The sequence below is a fragment of the Artemia sp. Qi Xiang Cuo genome, chromosome 6 (assembly GCF_049724085.1).
Source record: "Artemia sp. Qi Xiang Cuo chromosome 6, ASM4972408v1, whole genome shotgun sequence".
Lineage (NCBI taxonomy): Eukaryota > Metazoa > Arthropoda > Branchiopoda > Anostraca > Artemiidae > Artemia > Artemia sp. Qi Xiang Cuo.
The window spans coordinates 257,044-272,827 of NC_142799.1; the positions used below are offsets into that span (position 1 = coordinate 257,044).

The 15,784-nt window shown below is 35.1% G+C and overlaps 1 protein-coding gene across 1 annotated transcript in view; it reads right to left on the minus strand.

The window, feature by feature from the left end:
• The window catches only part of LOC148950770 (ski oncogene-like), a 182,352-nt gene that overhangs the window by 28,928 nt on the left and 137,640 nt on the right, over positions 1-15,784 (minus strand). The window contains exons 6-7 of the mRNA XM_089090443.1: positions 11,308-11,438; positions 948-1,049 (exon numbers count right to left, since the gene is read on the minus strand). Of these exons, the coding sequence (XP_088946569.1) occupies positions 948-1,049; positions 11,308-11,438 (233 nt within the window). The remainder of the gene's footprint in view (positions 1-947; positions 1,050-11,307; positions 11,439-15,784) is intronic.

The window sequence follows — 15,784 nt, forward strand, 5'->3', positions numbered from 1 at the left end:
ATAATAATATTCACTGATGCATTTTGTTCTCATCAATATATTTCGATAGGACATCTAATGCTGACCGAAGTTTATTTATATGGAGAATATTCACTTTTCCAGCAAAACATAGTTGCTCCTCCTGCTTAAACATGCTTAATGATATTACGTATCTAGCATACATAGTGTCCCATTCAAGGCATAGTCTACAGCAAGCGATTATTTCAACAGCCACATTGGGCACTCGTATATCGTTGCTGTTACTGTCGGTTCCGTCATTAATCTCCAATACTGTAGATGTACCACTCATTTTTTCTCCACTAATATCTTATCAAATAAGCTACTCTCTCTGAATTAAATTCTCCTACGAATATGAATTGTTGAGAAAACTATTTATTTTATTCAAATCCCAACCACAACTCAATTTATCGCGTATGGAACAAGCTCTGATTGGCTCATAAAAAATGTGTACCTCAAACGAAACATTCACTGTGCAATTCTTAACAATAAAAAAAAGCTTGCCAAGCTTTTTAAAATGTTCACGTGTAAATACACTGTCAATGGCAGGGGTTTTTCTTGCGCAATTCCAATGTATATTTTCATGTAGGTTTTCAATCTATTACACTTTTGACCATATTCTTGAAGGGTTGAATGTACGGTTGAAATGTACTGTTGAAACTGTGCAATAGGTTACTACTAACAAAATACATAACTTACATAACATTCCTGCCAGGAAAGCACAAACAAATATGCTTGGCTAGGGCAGGATCACTAGATTATTGAAGAAAATCACTAAATCAACCAAGATAACTAAAATCTAGTGTTTTTTCTCACTGAGTGGCAACCCTGGCTTGGCTCTTTAGTCGCAAATACCAGACGGAAAGCTGAGCAATACATTTATTATTAGAGAAACGGTCAGAATACCATTTCCAGGTGTTTCAAATAAAAAGAGGCAACTAGGATCCTACCTTTTCTGGTTTTATAGCATAGACATCACCAGCTGAATGTTGTGACATTTGATTTAACCTTTCCATTTGTAAATGCTGGATTAGGGCCAGGTGATGTCTTTCCTAAAAGATGGTTGCAACAATGAACCTTTAGAATTTGAATATAGCCTATGACAACACTGGTAAAGTAATAAATTATGAAACAAATAATTGTAGTGGTTTCCAGTAATAGTTAGTCGAAAACGGATATTCGTATTCGATGCCAATACAAAATGGCTTAATGCATAGAGGGAGCATATCCAGCAACTCCAAAGTGACAACTGATTGGAAAAGAGTTCAAATGAAATATTCGACTCTAAAAAGTATATGAATGCACTCTTGAATATCAGCCTACAAGAACTTTAATTAGCCACGTGTGCAAGATTTTTTTTCGGGAGGCCCAGTAATAAAAGGACGAATATTACTTCAGAGTTTGAATAAGAAGTGCCAACACCCAGACAAAAATGAAATTTAGGGGTTGGTAATAAAAGGACAAATACTAATTCATGGTTTGAAAGAGAAGTGCCCAAAACCCGGAAAAAAGAGATTTAGGGAAAGGGCTTGAAGCCCCTCTCCCTTGAGCACTGGTTCTAATACTTAGAACATAGCTTATATTTTTGAATTGGAACTATCCAAGAGACAAATTTATTCTTACTTTTGTGCCATCTGGATTTCTGTATTAGCTATCTTTCTGCCGTTAATGATTCATGTATGTATTGGAAACATCTGGAAACTGCACTTTCGAAATTTTCTATGCCCATTTCCCAAGATATTCATTTATTACACAAATCTGAGCTTCCAAAGAAAGTTTATTAAGATGCTAGTGTCAAAGCAAGGCATGCAAGGAGAGAACTTCACTTCCAACCTGACTGGCTGTATGTTCAGTGATTTTTTTTTCTTCTAAAAGTGCACAAGCACTCCGTGCACATGCAAGCAATAACAGAAATAACTCTTTCTTTGACAGGTTTTTCAAGATTAATAACAAAGGAAGTTCACTTGAATTAAATGCCAATGGCGCCGAGACTGTTAGAGTATACCTAAGTTAATTCACACGCGGGTTTTAGTTCATGTCTATTTTTATAATGCTCTTTCGGACTTGATATTGCAGCTAAGCATCATATTTTTTTCTCTAGTAAAAATAACTCAAATATGAACTAATGAGCAGATCAAATCTACCAAATAATCCGAGACGAGAAACATTGACTCCAAAATGAGGCGAATTGACGCCAAAAATATTTTGGCACCCAAACTTTAGTAGTTACAAGCTTCTATAAATAGCCCAGGCCGGCTGGTCAGCAAGGCCGTACTCAGGGAGGAAGGGGGTAAAGGGAATGACCCCCCCCCCCAAAAAAAAATGTCTCACTCATAAAAACGTAACAAAAATACATATAAAACAAACATTTTTATGCGTTTTTAAAAAAAATTTGTAAATCCCCTTCCCGAAAAAATACCTCCCCCGCCCCCGAAAAAAAAATCTTGTATATGTCCTTGATGGGTTTTCATAATTTGTATAGCAAGACACTATGGAGGAGGGTTGGGGGCCCACTCTCTTCCAGATATTTCCATGATTTCTATAATTTTTTTTTATGATTTTCATTCATATGCTCGCTGTTTAAAAAAAAAAAATATTGACAATAATAAAAAATATTATGATGTAAGAACTAAACTACACAAATCTGACAAATTGTGTAAAAAAAAAGTAAACTAACATAGAAGAGTAGCAAAAAAAGGCATGTAATAATTTTCGATTTCGCCATCTTCATAATACTTTGTCATATTAGTACTGATATCACACTTATGCCCTTTGTCACATTACGCAGTTTGTCATATTACGCTCTACTCGACCTAAAGTAAAACAAATTTGAGGTCGATGGTCGTAAATAAAAGGTAGGCAAGAGCTTACTGAACAAAGAATTCTGGCCTACATTGCTTCTTTCACACTAAAAATCATGTCATTTGGCATTTTAGGAGCACAATACTGATTTCAGTCATGAAGAGTTTCTAAGGTGACATCTGACAAAAATGTTAAGTAACCTATCATGATAAACATAATAACCATTAAATGATCTTAATCAATGATCTTAAAGCTTTTTGGATTGTTAGGTCCTCTGACATGCTGAAGTCACTAGCGTTTTTTTTATTCTGATGTGAGTTCTTCCCTTGTTTTTTTTTTTTTTTCCTAAGAAATCATAAATGTAACAAGTTCCTGAATAAATTGCATTAAATGATAACTGCGATGTTGGTAAAGATGCATGTCTGGAATTGCGACGAAAGAGTACATTTCTGAAAGTTTAGCCCCGCTCCCCTATTCAATCTAAGATTTTTTTTTTCCCCTTTCATTTTAACAGCAAAAACTATACAGTTCTAGTGTATCTTGGCAGTAAAGAATAGAGATTACAAATTTTGGCATCAGTATCATTTCAGGTTTGATATTAAAGGTTTAGCGAGAACTACTTACTTTTCTAAGTTTTGTACGCTTTACATCTCTTTATTTGCATACAGGTTATATTTTAACCTGACCTGCCTATCCCTTTTCTTAATTTGCATTTTTTTTTTCTGCTGTTTACAGTTTATGGCGAAAAAGAGGTAAGGATCTCTGCGACTTTTACGGAAAGTTTGGGACTCTGGCTGGATCAATGACTATGACATTATATTTTGGAAAGCTATAATTCTTGACTGGGACCAAAAAGAATAGTTTTTGCTTGTCCTTCAGCCAGAGGCAGCAGTATGTAAGCTGAAGTAGAGTTCCATAGAATATGTCAGATAGAACTATCTGAAATCTTTCCCCAAAGATTTCGTTTCTTCAAGCGGCGTTTCTGCTCTCAAGTGGAAAGTTCTGCGCAAGCAAACAAGGAAGTAGTTGGTAGTTCCAAACTGAAAATGAGTTAAAATCTAAAGTGCTTAAGGTGCGCGAAAATTCCTTAGCCATATTGCCAAATATTGAAAAAAAAAAGATAGAAAAGTTTAGAGATACTAAAAACGAGCATTTTCCCATGGGTCCGAAAGTGTTACTATCTACTTTTACAAGCAGTTAGTAATTCTGTTGAGTTTTGATTTAATTTTCGGTGTTCTGGACTGAGGTACAGAAACGGCATCACACATGCTTTCTATATTTTATTAGTTCTCTTATTGCTAAAAATTAAAGTTTCCCTTTCCTCCTTAATTAGTAGTAATACTAGAAAGTAGCCCCATGACAAGAAAATTCACTTTCAAACTAAGATAGCACTGTATACCTTTGGTCCTCAGTTTTATAGATTACGAGCAAGCGTTCAATTCTGTTGATAGAAGAGCTTTAGTAAAGGTTTTATCCTTGTATGGTATACCAGACAAATGCATTAAAGTGATTAGTGCTATGTACGAGAATAAACCGTTGCGGTTAAGACAGGAACTAAGGTCCGCAGCTGGTTTTGTATTAAATCAGGAGTTAAGCAGGGCTGTTTTCTATCCTCCTTATCCTCCTATATGCATTATTTTGATGGAATTTGTTTTAAGGAGCATAGGAAAGGCAATGGGAGACCACGGAATCAAATGGGGGGGGAAAAGTCTCTTGGACTTGGATTATGCTGATGATTTAAGTGTTCTAGATGAAAGTGCGAGCAAAATGAATGAAGTTTTAGAGGTTTTGCCAGTTCAGTGTGATAGAATCGGTTTGAAAATTAATGTTAGGAGGACTAAATCACTAAGGCTAAGAATAAGTGAAGACGAAAACGTGACATTGAGTGATAAGAAGATTGACCTTGAGTGCAGCTTCACTTACCTTGGTTGCACTATTAGCAAAGATGTTGAGATCTGTGAAGGTCTTAAATGTAGAAATATCCAAGGCTCAGAATGTTTGTTCACAGCTAAAAAAAAGTTAGGAAGAATAGGAATATAAGTCTGCAAACCAAGATTAGAATATTAGAAGCTACAGTGATGACAGTGGTCAAATATGGCTCTGAAGCATGGACGCTCCGAAAAGCGGATGAAAATTTTCTAGATGTTTTCCAGAGAAATTGCTTAAGGATTGTTTTGGGTACCCAGCTGACTGACCGTATTTCAAACAATAGGCTATACGAAAAATGTGGTTCAATACCGCTCTCTAGGGCTATAATGAAAGAAAGGTTGAGGTGGCTAGGGCACGTTGTGTGGATGAAGGATGACAGATTCCCGAAGATTGTTCTTTTCGGCCAACCATCTAGGGCTAAACAGAAAGCAAGTCGTCCTCATCTGGGGTGGCAGGATATCATAAACAAAGATTTAAAGGAAATGGGAACTTCCTGGGAGGGTGTAAAAAGGGAGGCTTTGAATAGGTGGAGGAGGATCGTGCGTAGCTGTGTTGGCCTCAGGCGGCTTGGTGCTGCGGTGAGTTGTTAGTAGTAGTAGTATAGCACTGTATATAAATAATAGACAGTAGACTGACGACTCAGTAATGTTTGGCTACTACAGTCTTGGTGCGTATAAAAGCTCCGCCCATATACTCGTATTCTTGTCCATTGACCGCTGATGGCAGATCAAATGAGAACCCTGGAACACGTGTTTTCGCAGAAATTGTCTCAAATTGCCTTTGAAACCAATTCGAGACTTCGAAACCTACTTGTCTGGTAGAGAACGAACAACAGCCCATAGTAACCAAAAGTTATAAAACGCGCTTAGAAAAAAAACGCCTAGTGAAAAACAAATTGGAACACGCTCCCTGTGTCTGCACGAAGCTGCTACTCGTTTGGTATGTTAAAAAATTATGTTAGGGAGTTTCTAGCTAGTAACCAAGTTTTTCCAGTTTCCCTTGGAGTCGATGTCTCTGGATTGAGTTGGATAGTTATTTGAGTTGGTGAAATCATGTGCTACCCCCTGCCTAGCTTGTCATTCTGAGGATTATTAAGGTGGGTGACGGAATTTTTTTAGACTTGTTTATTTTTTTTGTGTTCTTTTTTTTCCTCCCCTGTTCTTTCCCGGCCGTGGAGCCTTACGGGCAAGATTTTGTTGAAGTAGTTTTTTGTTTATGATTTTTACTGTTAAATAAAGAACTCAGAACTCAGACAATGATTCAGGAATGGTAACTATTAGTTCCGTTTGTATTAAAAATAAAAGTTTATTGCAAAAAGAAATTTATGGTAATCTCGAAAAAAGCCTGAAACCGCTCAAAAATGGCGTTAGATTAAAATGAGGAAAGATTAAAATTTCCCTAGTTCAGGGAAATTACAGTCCCCCACTCTGAACAACAACGAAAATCACTTTTTTGTATGGTGTAAGCGCACTGATCTGTCTCCCGTTTTTTTTTTCTTCGGGGCTAGCGGTTTACCAGAAAATCGTAGAGAGAGGTTCAATGGCTTATTTAAAAGCTATTTTTCATATATAAGTGCTTTTTATAAATTCTATCATCTGCATTTGCCATAAGGCACTAAAAATGGCACTTTTGTGTCATTTCTCAAGGTGTGGGGCTAGCGGGCTACAAAAACATCGTAGACAGATGTTTAATAGCTCACATAAAAACTATTTCTCATATCTACGTTAAACGAGCAGAAATTAACATGAGTAGGGCTCAAAACACCTATGCCTTCCCAAGGCCAGAACGTAATTTGCATTTTACTGAGAAAAAAAATGTTTTTACTTTTATAACTTTAATAAATCAAATAATATTAACATTTTGATTACTAAATATAAGAATACGTATATTAAACTGACAATGCACATTCTTTTGTATTTTTTCAGGGGGGGGGTTGACTGCAAGATATTTAATCTGCTTGTGGCCTGTTATCTTTTAGAAAAAATAATAGGGTGCATTTGACATCTATTAATATTAGAACGATGAAAATAATTAGAAGGAGTAAATTATATGTAATTGGGTAATCGAACTTCTCAAGCGCGGAAAAAACTGCGTCAAAATCAGACACGTCACATCAGGGCCGTATCCAGGATTTATTTTCGGAGAGTGTTTTACAAAAGGATTTTTTCGGGAGGGGAGAGTGGGTTACAAAAAAAATAAATAAAAAAAACATCAATAATATGCATATATTCATGTTTGTTACGTTTTTACGAGTCGGACAAACATTTCAGGGGGGGGGATATACTCCCTGGATACAGCCTTGCACCACGTATAGGGGAGGGTATAAAAAGACGCATCCAATATGTTCGGCAAGTCGGTAAAAAATTGAGATAACAAAATCAATCCGTGAAGCTTTGCCAATTTCGCCAATAGTTTACCATACTCTAGTTAGTTTTACCGTAAGCTTACGGATTTTTACCGAAATACCGTTACGGTAGTACACAGTAAATGATAATGACTAGACAGTCGGTAAATCGATAAGCTCCCCCTTTTGCCTGGTTGGGCTTCTAGCATAAATACTTGCATTGGTTTCAGTCTGTAGCCTACTTTATCAGCCGAGCAATTCATGAAATAAATGGATGTATGTTCTCATAAATACTGTTTTGGTAAAAAAAAGGAAAGAAACAGAACACTATAAAATATTTCTGAAAAACTTCAAATGTAAATATCATCGTCGGATCAAAAAATTGGATACATTCTGAGAAGACCGATTTTATGGCGGTAATAAAATTGTACACAATTTTGCAAAGGATATCCAGGGTAATTAAAGAAGAAGTCCATATTAATTACATACAACCGTATTCTGCGGCTCCTTAGTGATAGACCCCCATTTATCTTTCCTTTTTCATCCAAAGATTCATCATTATAAATATTTTTAACCGTAAAAGCAGTGTATACTAATTAAACTAAATTAATCCCGTACACTAATCAATCCCGTATTACAAATTTCATAATTTGTCTTGTTGATCCTCAGTAATTCGCAATGTTGCGAGTTTACGGCGGTTAGGAATTGGTGTTTGTTCTACATTCAACTTTTTTTTGCGTCTTCAGGTTCTGAGAGATGTTTAAGAAAAGTTGAAGATTGGATATGCGAAAATTGTACCTAATCGTGGAAAATATTCACGCCAAGATTTAGCTAAAATGTATTCCGCACATTGTGACCACTGTCTTGTTTTTAAGTGGAATATATTCTTTATTGAATAAGAATGATTTGCGCCAGATCCGTAAAGGTTTAAGTTATCTTTGTTTCTGTGTATTTGATTTTTTTTTTTTTTTTAGTGCAATTTACTCCGCTTGCTTTGTATAAAAGTGGGTTATGAATAAATTATTATTATTATTATACCACCGTATAATACCGTTAACACCGTTTAACTCCTGATGTTTTTAAGAATTTTTAACAAATTAATAGTGACCTACATACTTATGGAACTAGATATCAGTGATAATATAGTTGTTGATTTGCGTCGTGGTACAAGTCTTCATTCTCAATGAAAGACCTGGGTCCATCAGTATGGAATGAGCTACCATTGAGCATTAGAGTGGCGGAACACGTACCTCAATTAAAAAAAAAAAATTAAGGATCATTTTTTGGGGGGAATTTGTTAAATTTTATTATGGCTGGTAAGTTGGGTAAGGGAGGAAGAAATAAGGATGGGCTGGGAAGGTATGGGTGGGTAGGGACTAAGGTAAGGTTGGAAGGGGAGGGGAGAGGGATTTGAGTATTATGAGTGATGGAGATTGGATTTGTTATTATTACTTTTCTTTTATATTTTATTTATCTATTATTATTTTTAATTCAGTTATTTATTTATTTATCAATATTTGTTTTCATATATATAGGTTATAGTTTATCTATTTTTGGTTTATTTATAATAGTTTTAATTAAATAGTTGAGGTTTATGTAAATAGTTGAGTTAAAAGGTAAGTAGTTACGTGAAGTTTGGCGCGATCGCAAACCATCATAGGTTTTCTCCAGCGTGAAAGTGTTGTTTAATTTATTTATTTGTTTGTGAATGTGGATTAAAAAACTTATGAACGTATACTATGGTTCCTTACGGACTAAACCTGTATTTCACCGTACTCATTTCCATCCACAGATTAATTATCATAAATATTTTATGCCATTTTTATTGTACTTTTTTTTTCTCATAACCTTACAATTATACATTAACTTTATTTATATCTTTAAATTAATAAATGTTGCAAAGGGTATTTGCAGTAGTTATACAAGAAGCCCACCATAATTGAATACCCTGTACTACAGCTCCTGATAGACCGGAATCATATTCTAGCATTTAATTTCCCTCAAAAGATTACATCATCCATAGATTTCCTTTTCCACCATAGTGTACTGTGATACTAATTAAACATCATACCGCCCTACGGCTTCTCGTGGACTTGACCCATATTTTACGTATTTATTTTCATCCATAGATTTACCATTATAAATCCATTATTATATTTTTAGTAAATATATTTTTATCATCATTTCACGAAAAATCTCTAGTATACTTATTTTCAAATGAATAAATATTACAAAAGGTATTTGAGAAATTTGTACAGGAAGTCCGCTTTAAGTAGATGCCACTATATATTTCGGCTCCTTATGGACTACACTCATATTTTAACTATTCATTTAAATCTTTCAGTTCATTTTTATTGCAGTTATTTTTCGTGTCATTTTTTAATTATACTTCATTTATATTTTCAAATCAGTAAATATTGCAAGGTATTTTACCAATATATTTCCATCCATAGATTTACTATTACAAATCTTTTATCATTTTTATCAAACCTATTCCCTGCTATCATTTCATAAAATTGCTTCAATATATTTTATTTACATTTTCAAATCAACAAAGGGTATTTGAGATAATTATAGAGGAAGTCCGCTTTAATTCAATACCATCGCATACTACGGCTCCTTATTGACTAGACCCATGTTTTACCCGGTCATTCCCGGTCAAAGATGTATTATTACTGAATTTTATTACCCTGTTTAAAAGGGCGCCAACTAACGTTTTATTAAGGCAATGATTCTAGTGGCTAAATATAGATTTGGTTAATTCTTATTTTTCATGTTTTCCGCTTTGAAATAAAAACGAACGACCTTTACATAAAAAAAGGGTATGCGGCACTGAGTGGTCGGAAAAAGTTGGGTATAATTGTTGCAAGCAAACTGACGGTGAGACCAGGCCTTGGATGAAACATATCAATGAAAAGGGTAGTACTGGTCCATTATCTAGAATACTCCCAAGAAGTGAAGTTAGGTTAATCCTAACAAAATATACCAAAACATGATGAAAATATAATACTTCAGTAACAAAATTATGGAAACTACAACAGATAATTATGGAAAGCAGGCTACCCAAAAGACATTATATTAAATACTTGACCTAACCACCTCTATATATTAAATATCTAATTAAAATATACCTACATCATAATTTTTTTTCACGAAAGAATAAGCTAATTATAACCGAATGGGGGAAAAATACTGGTTTGCTCAGATCAAACAAAGCAAACTTCTTGAGTGTGTTTTGAATAATGGAGAACTAGCAAAGGGGTTCCCAAATTCATAGAAAGCGCAATTTGTTTCAGGATATGTGGTTCTTAACATATGGGTGATTCAGATGCCAAATCGACTTAGCAGTAAAAAATGACGAAGAAGCCTTTCTGATTTTGATTAAAATATAACAAGTCATCTGGTGGGGGAAAATTACGATTTTTTTTTATATTTTCACTTACCACATGTAATTAGGGGTGGCAAATCCTATATGTGGCTAATTTGCTCAAATTAGCTTTGAAAAAGTTATTAGCATTCAAGCACTGCTCTTTTCCAATTTCCAGGTACGCGTTCCTTCATTCTATTGTAATTTTGCTTTGTTACTCTTCTAACCAATAAAGCACGCTAAAATAACACGGTCCTTCATTCTAATTCTAATTTTTTTTTGTCTTCTAACAGCAGATGTCGTTGTGCGATGTTCTGCTTTGCAATTCAATGTGATTTTTTTCTGTTCCTTGTTCCATGCCTTTTGCTTTAACTGTTCAGTCATCTGTAATCTTGCATAATTTTGCAACCGTCATAGATACTAAAAACGATACGACCACTCCTGGGGGGGGGGGATCACGCAATTTTCTGTCTTAAAATGTATATAAATATGACGTCACTCACACGATTTTATTTTTCCAAAATTAACGCCCTAAACAAATTTTTTCAAACTCGTGACCTACCTGGATAGTTTTTTCATGCCAGAAAATTCAAGGATCCCAATTTTCAAAAAAAAAAATATATAAATAAAATATGTAGCCGTTTTCAAGTGAAAATTATACATAAATACATCAACAGTTCCTCGTTCAAAGATATAAGATAGGCAATACATAATATGGTCTAAGCTAAACATATATATGGACATAAACAATTGTTGTTTGTTTAAAGAGAGTAGATATGTTTGGATTTGGCAGGGAAGAATTGATGCAGGTATTATGGGCAAGAAGACTCATCCAGAAGAAGAAAAATAGATTATCTTATTAACTTACCCTCTTTTTAGCTTCTTCAAGCTCTGCACACAATTTACTAACAATGGATAGAACAGCCCCACATCTAGGAGATTCTGACTTCAATCCACTATCCTCTAAAAGTGTTTCAATCGTTCGAAAATCCTTTGAACCTGAAAAAAATGGCATCGAATGTAAAACCTAAAGAGATCGAATTTCGCTGAAAGAAGGACTAGATATAATCAGATACAAACCGTTTAGTAGCTGAACAAACTATATCAATAAATAAACGAGAAAAGTGACAAAGAAGGAATTTTAAAAGATTTTTCTTTTAGAAAGAGTTTAAAAATACAGTTGTTATAGTTCATTTCTTTTTTTTTTAAATGTGGGAGGAGGTATTTAATTATGAGCATTCAGTATAAGCACAGTTAGAGGGCAGTCAAGAGCTTTGACAAACAGACATAATAAAAAGGGTCAGCTAGTTGATACGTATTGGGTAGGCACACGAAGCAGGAGAGGTAATTCCTGCCACCCTCCTATCACCCTTTCCTGAACCCTCGAAATTTTCAAATTTATACAAGTTTTTAAATATTTTCCCGAATATTCCTGTTCTTTTTTTAGGGGAGGGAGATGTTGAAGGACAGAGGGTTTAAGGAAAGGAATGTTAAGAAGATTAGGCCTAATTTTATGGATGAAGGATGACATATAGCCAAAGATTGAGCCCTTTGACCATCCATATAGGGTCAAATAAAATAGAGGTCGTCCAAAGATGGGTAGGAAGAGGTCATAAGAAAAGAACTGGAACTACACAAAATGGGGTTAAAGGTGAAGCTTTTAGTAAATTGGTTGGAGGAGCGTGCACACTTGCACCCTTCGACTCATGCATCTTGGAGCTGCAGTGAGTCGTTGGTAGTAATATAGTTTCTCTGCAACTTAGGAGACTCATTCTAGGCTATAAAAATTCACTTACGCCATCTATCTTATCCGCATTAGATTGTTTGGGAGGACCAAAAACCGTTAACTTGTCGAACTGTCGGGACACGTGTAGTGCAGGTTTAGGTATCTTGCTTCGTAAAAATAATTTATCATGTCTAATGTGTTAGCGCATAGTACCATTGAAAACACTGCAAAATAAATTCTAAAAAAGCAGACTTGATCAAAATGAGGCATTTGACCCCATCATTTAAGATACCAGGTTAGGTGGCGAAACTACCACTCTCTAGAGATATCATAATGGAAAATCCTGATTAAAAAATACTGCACTAGATAGACAGCATTTTTTATCATTATTTGGCATTATTCTTGGACTTTCATTGGATAACGTTGCTGAGCCTTCCGTTTTTACAAATGTGAAATAAAGATGATAATATAATAGTTCAGAAACAAATTTGGGCTATATATTTGCACATTAGGGGGAACCCCCGTTCCAACCAATTTCAAGAGGGGATAAAAACGACAAGTTTTGTTTGATAATCTTAATGCTGTATATACGTTACCGTGACAGTCCGACATTCGTGAATGTCGATATTCATAGGTGAATGTCCGAAATACCTTTTTTCTCCTTGGATTTAGTCAAAGCTGCTATTCACCTTTTTCAGTTTAATGCAAGGTTTGATGATGTCAGGTTAGGTTAGGCTTGGTTAGGTTAGCTTCGATTTTTAACCCATTTCTGATATTTATAACCAAATTTAACCTAATCCAACCTAACCTAAACTAACATAATCTAACCTAGCTTTAACTTTTACCATCATAGCTTGCATAAGACTGAAAAAGCTGACTCGCAAAGCTAATTGAATCCAAGCAGAGAAAAAGAAATTTCGGACATTCACCGGTGAATGTCGACATTAACCAGATCGGACATCCACGGTAACATGTATATTCAAGTAATATATTACAATATAAGCCATATATTCAAGCAAATTCCAGATTTCGGGGAAAGGAGCCCCCCTTCCCTGAGTACCTCTGATGCGAAGGTTACATTATTTCACATTTCTAATTACTATCATTCTTCGTTGTTATGCCAATTGCATGGCTTAATCACCTATACCTAAGCCTTAACTGGCAGTACCAACGACCAATAAATTAAATCCACGACTTTAAAGAATGATCGATTGTAATATAGTATATATGCAGTAACCAGGTGCTTCAAACCAATTATCAACTTTTATTTAATGCAACATAGCATGACTCTGCTGCAAAAAACTCATTTGCAAATCATAGTACATATCCAGTTAAGGATGACTTATCAAAAACAAAGCAAGTAAATTCAACCAGCAAGGATCCCCTGGTGACCAGTATCTAAAACAGGAGAAATAAATCAGTAACACACCCAACTGTAGATGTTCAACAAATGAAATCAATTTTGGCAGGAGATATAAGCTTCTATAGAGACGCCAAATTTATTTTTAAGCAGGAAGGATTCCGGCAATTTGGCCGGGTCCGACAAAGGTACTCGCAAGCTGGACGTCATCCACGGTATCTGCCAACAACTGAGATCGGAAACGAAAAACAAAGTTAGATTATATTCGGTTCTATAGTTTTTTTTGCTCATTTCTCTCGCCAGTCAGATATTAATAACCAATGAAATGAAAAAGGATCGGAATTCTTTATTTTAAACAAACATACATTTTTATTTGATCCGTCGTGTATGTTATCCACGACATAAATACAGGTGTGGAAACTATGAATCTTCGTTTATCGCTGGCCGGCTTCAAGTTTGTGTGAGAAACAAACTAGAAACAAACTAGGCAAAACTAATAGCAACAAATAAGAAAATAAATATGAATATAAGCTACAACTTTTCAAGCGTTTTTGCGGCAGTTTGGCCGGGTTCGACAAAGATACTCGCAAACTGGACGTCATCCCCGGTATCTGCCAACAACTGATATCGAAAATGAAAAGTAAGGTTAGATTATGTTCGGTTCTACTTTTTTTTGCTCATTTCTCTCGTTTTCTGATATTAATAACGAAAGAAATGAAAACAGAACGGAATTTTTATTTTTAAAGAATTTTTTTTTTGTTTATCCGTTTTTGCACGTCATCCACGACACAAAGAAGATTCATATGCAAGGCCGTATGCAGGATTTTTGTTCGGGGAGGGGGGAGGTTACAACAAAATAATTTAAAAAAACGCCCCAAAAATTTATTTATAAGCAATTTAGGCAATTTTTTACGAAGTGGACAATTTCTTTTTTTTTTGAGGGGGGGGGTTAAACCCGATAACCCCTTCCCCAAATACGACCATGTTCACAGGCACAGCTACTTAATCCGCCGTGTATGTTATCCGCGACATCAATGAAGGCATGGAAACCATGAATTTTCATCAGCCGTTGAACAGTTTCAAGTTCTTAGTTTGCTTGAAGAAGCAAACTAGGCAAAGTAGATAGAGAACTAAGATAAAAATAAACATAAACTAGGACATTGCAACTTTTTCTTCTACTGTCGCCCCTTCAATACGGTCGATGAATTGTGGCTTGTGGTGAACACAATGCAGCCAAGGAAGCACTTAATTAAATAGTCACCTATCGCCTTCTATTGGCCAAGACTGCTCAGTTTTACTTTGAAACACCATATTTTGTCTCGAAATAATTCAAGCCAAAAATGCTCTACATTCATTTCGACATAAAGAGAGTTTAAGAATAACCTTGGAGCACATAAAATAGCTTAATTTCTAAGAGCATTGACCTGATCCCTAAGATATGACTATCCTTATAAAATGAGCTCATTTCTAAGACATCATTCCAAGATAGCGGCAACGTGAAAATCGATTTGACGAACAGAGTTAAGAGCATTCGAAACCTTTAAAATTATGTCGCGAGCCTCAACGTCGACTGACAGTCTCAAATACAAAGGGTTTATAAGCTAATTCTCCCAGGGGACTAGTTATGATAGAAAGCTATTGTGAATTTGCAGTTGGACTACAAAATTTGATTTAAAAGACAGAGAAACAATGGTAGCAAGGTTTCCAAATAAAGCAGGAAGCACCACGGGGAACTCCCAAAGCAGCAAAATTCATCAAATGAAATTTTTTTAGCTGAGTTTTGGCGTTTTGTTAGCAGGTATAATAGAAATTTTTAGGGACTACCCTGTCCTGAACTTTAAAAAATATTTTGCTCCGTTTAATCAAGAAAAACAAAATTCACACTTTCGAATGATGCAAGTTTCATTAAATCTGAATATCTCTGGAACAAAACAGGAGAAGCTAAAAGGTTTTTATATTTTAATGGTGATCTACGCAAAATCGCTATGTTTTTCGTTGTTGTTACTTTTTTTTTAATCTGTCCTTGTTCTAGACCCAACAGTTGTCTTCATTTTTCATACAACCTTGGCTACTTACGTGTTATAAAGGCCATACTTTGTTCCTGATCTGTAATGAAACCAGTTTTCTACATCCACTCGGAGATAATCAGCTTAGCCTTAGAGAGATAAACGGTAACTATGCAGGTATATTTTAATTATATAATTAATATATAGAGGTGGTTAGGTCAGGTATTTAATATAATACGTTCTGGGCTGTCTG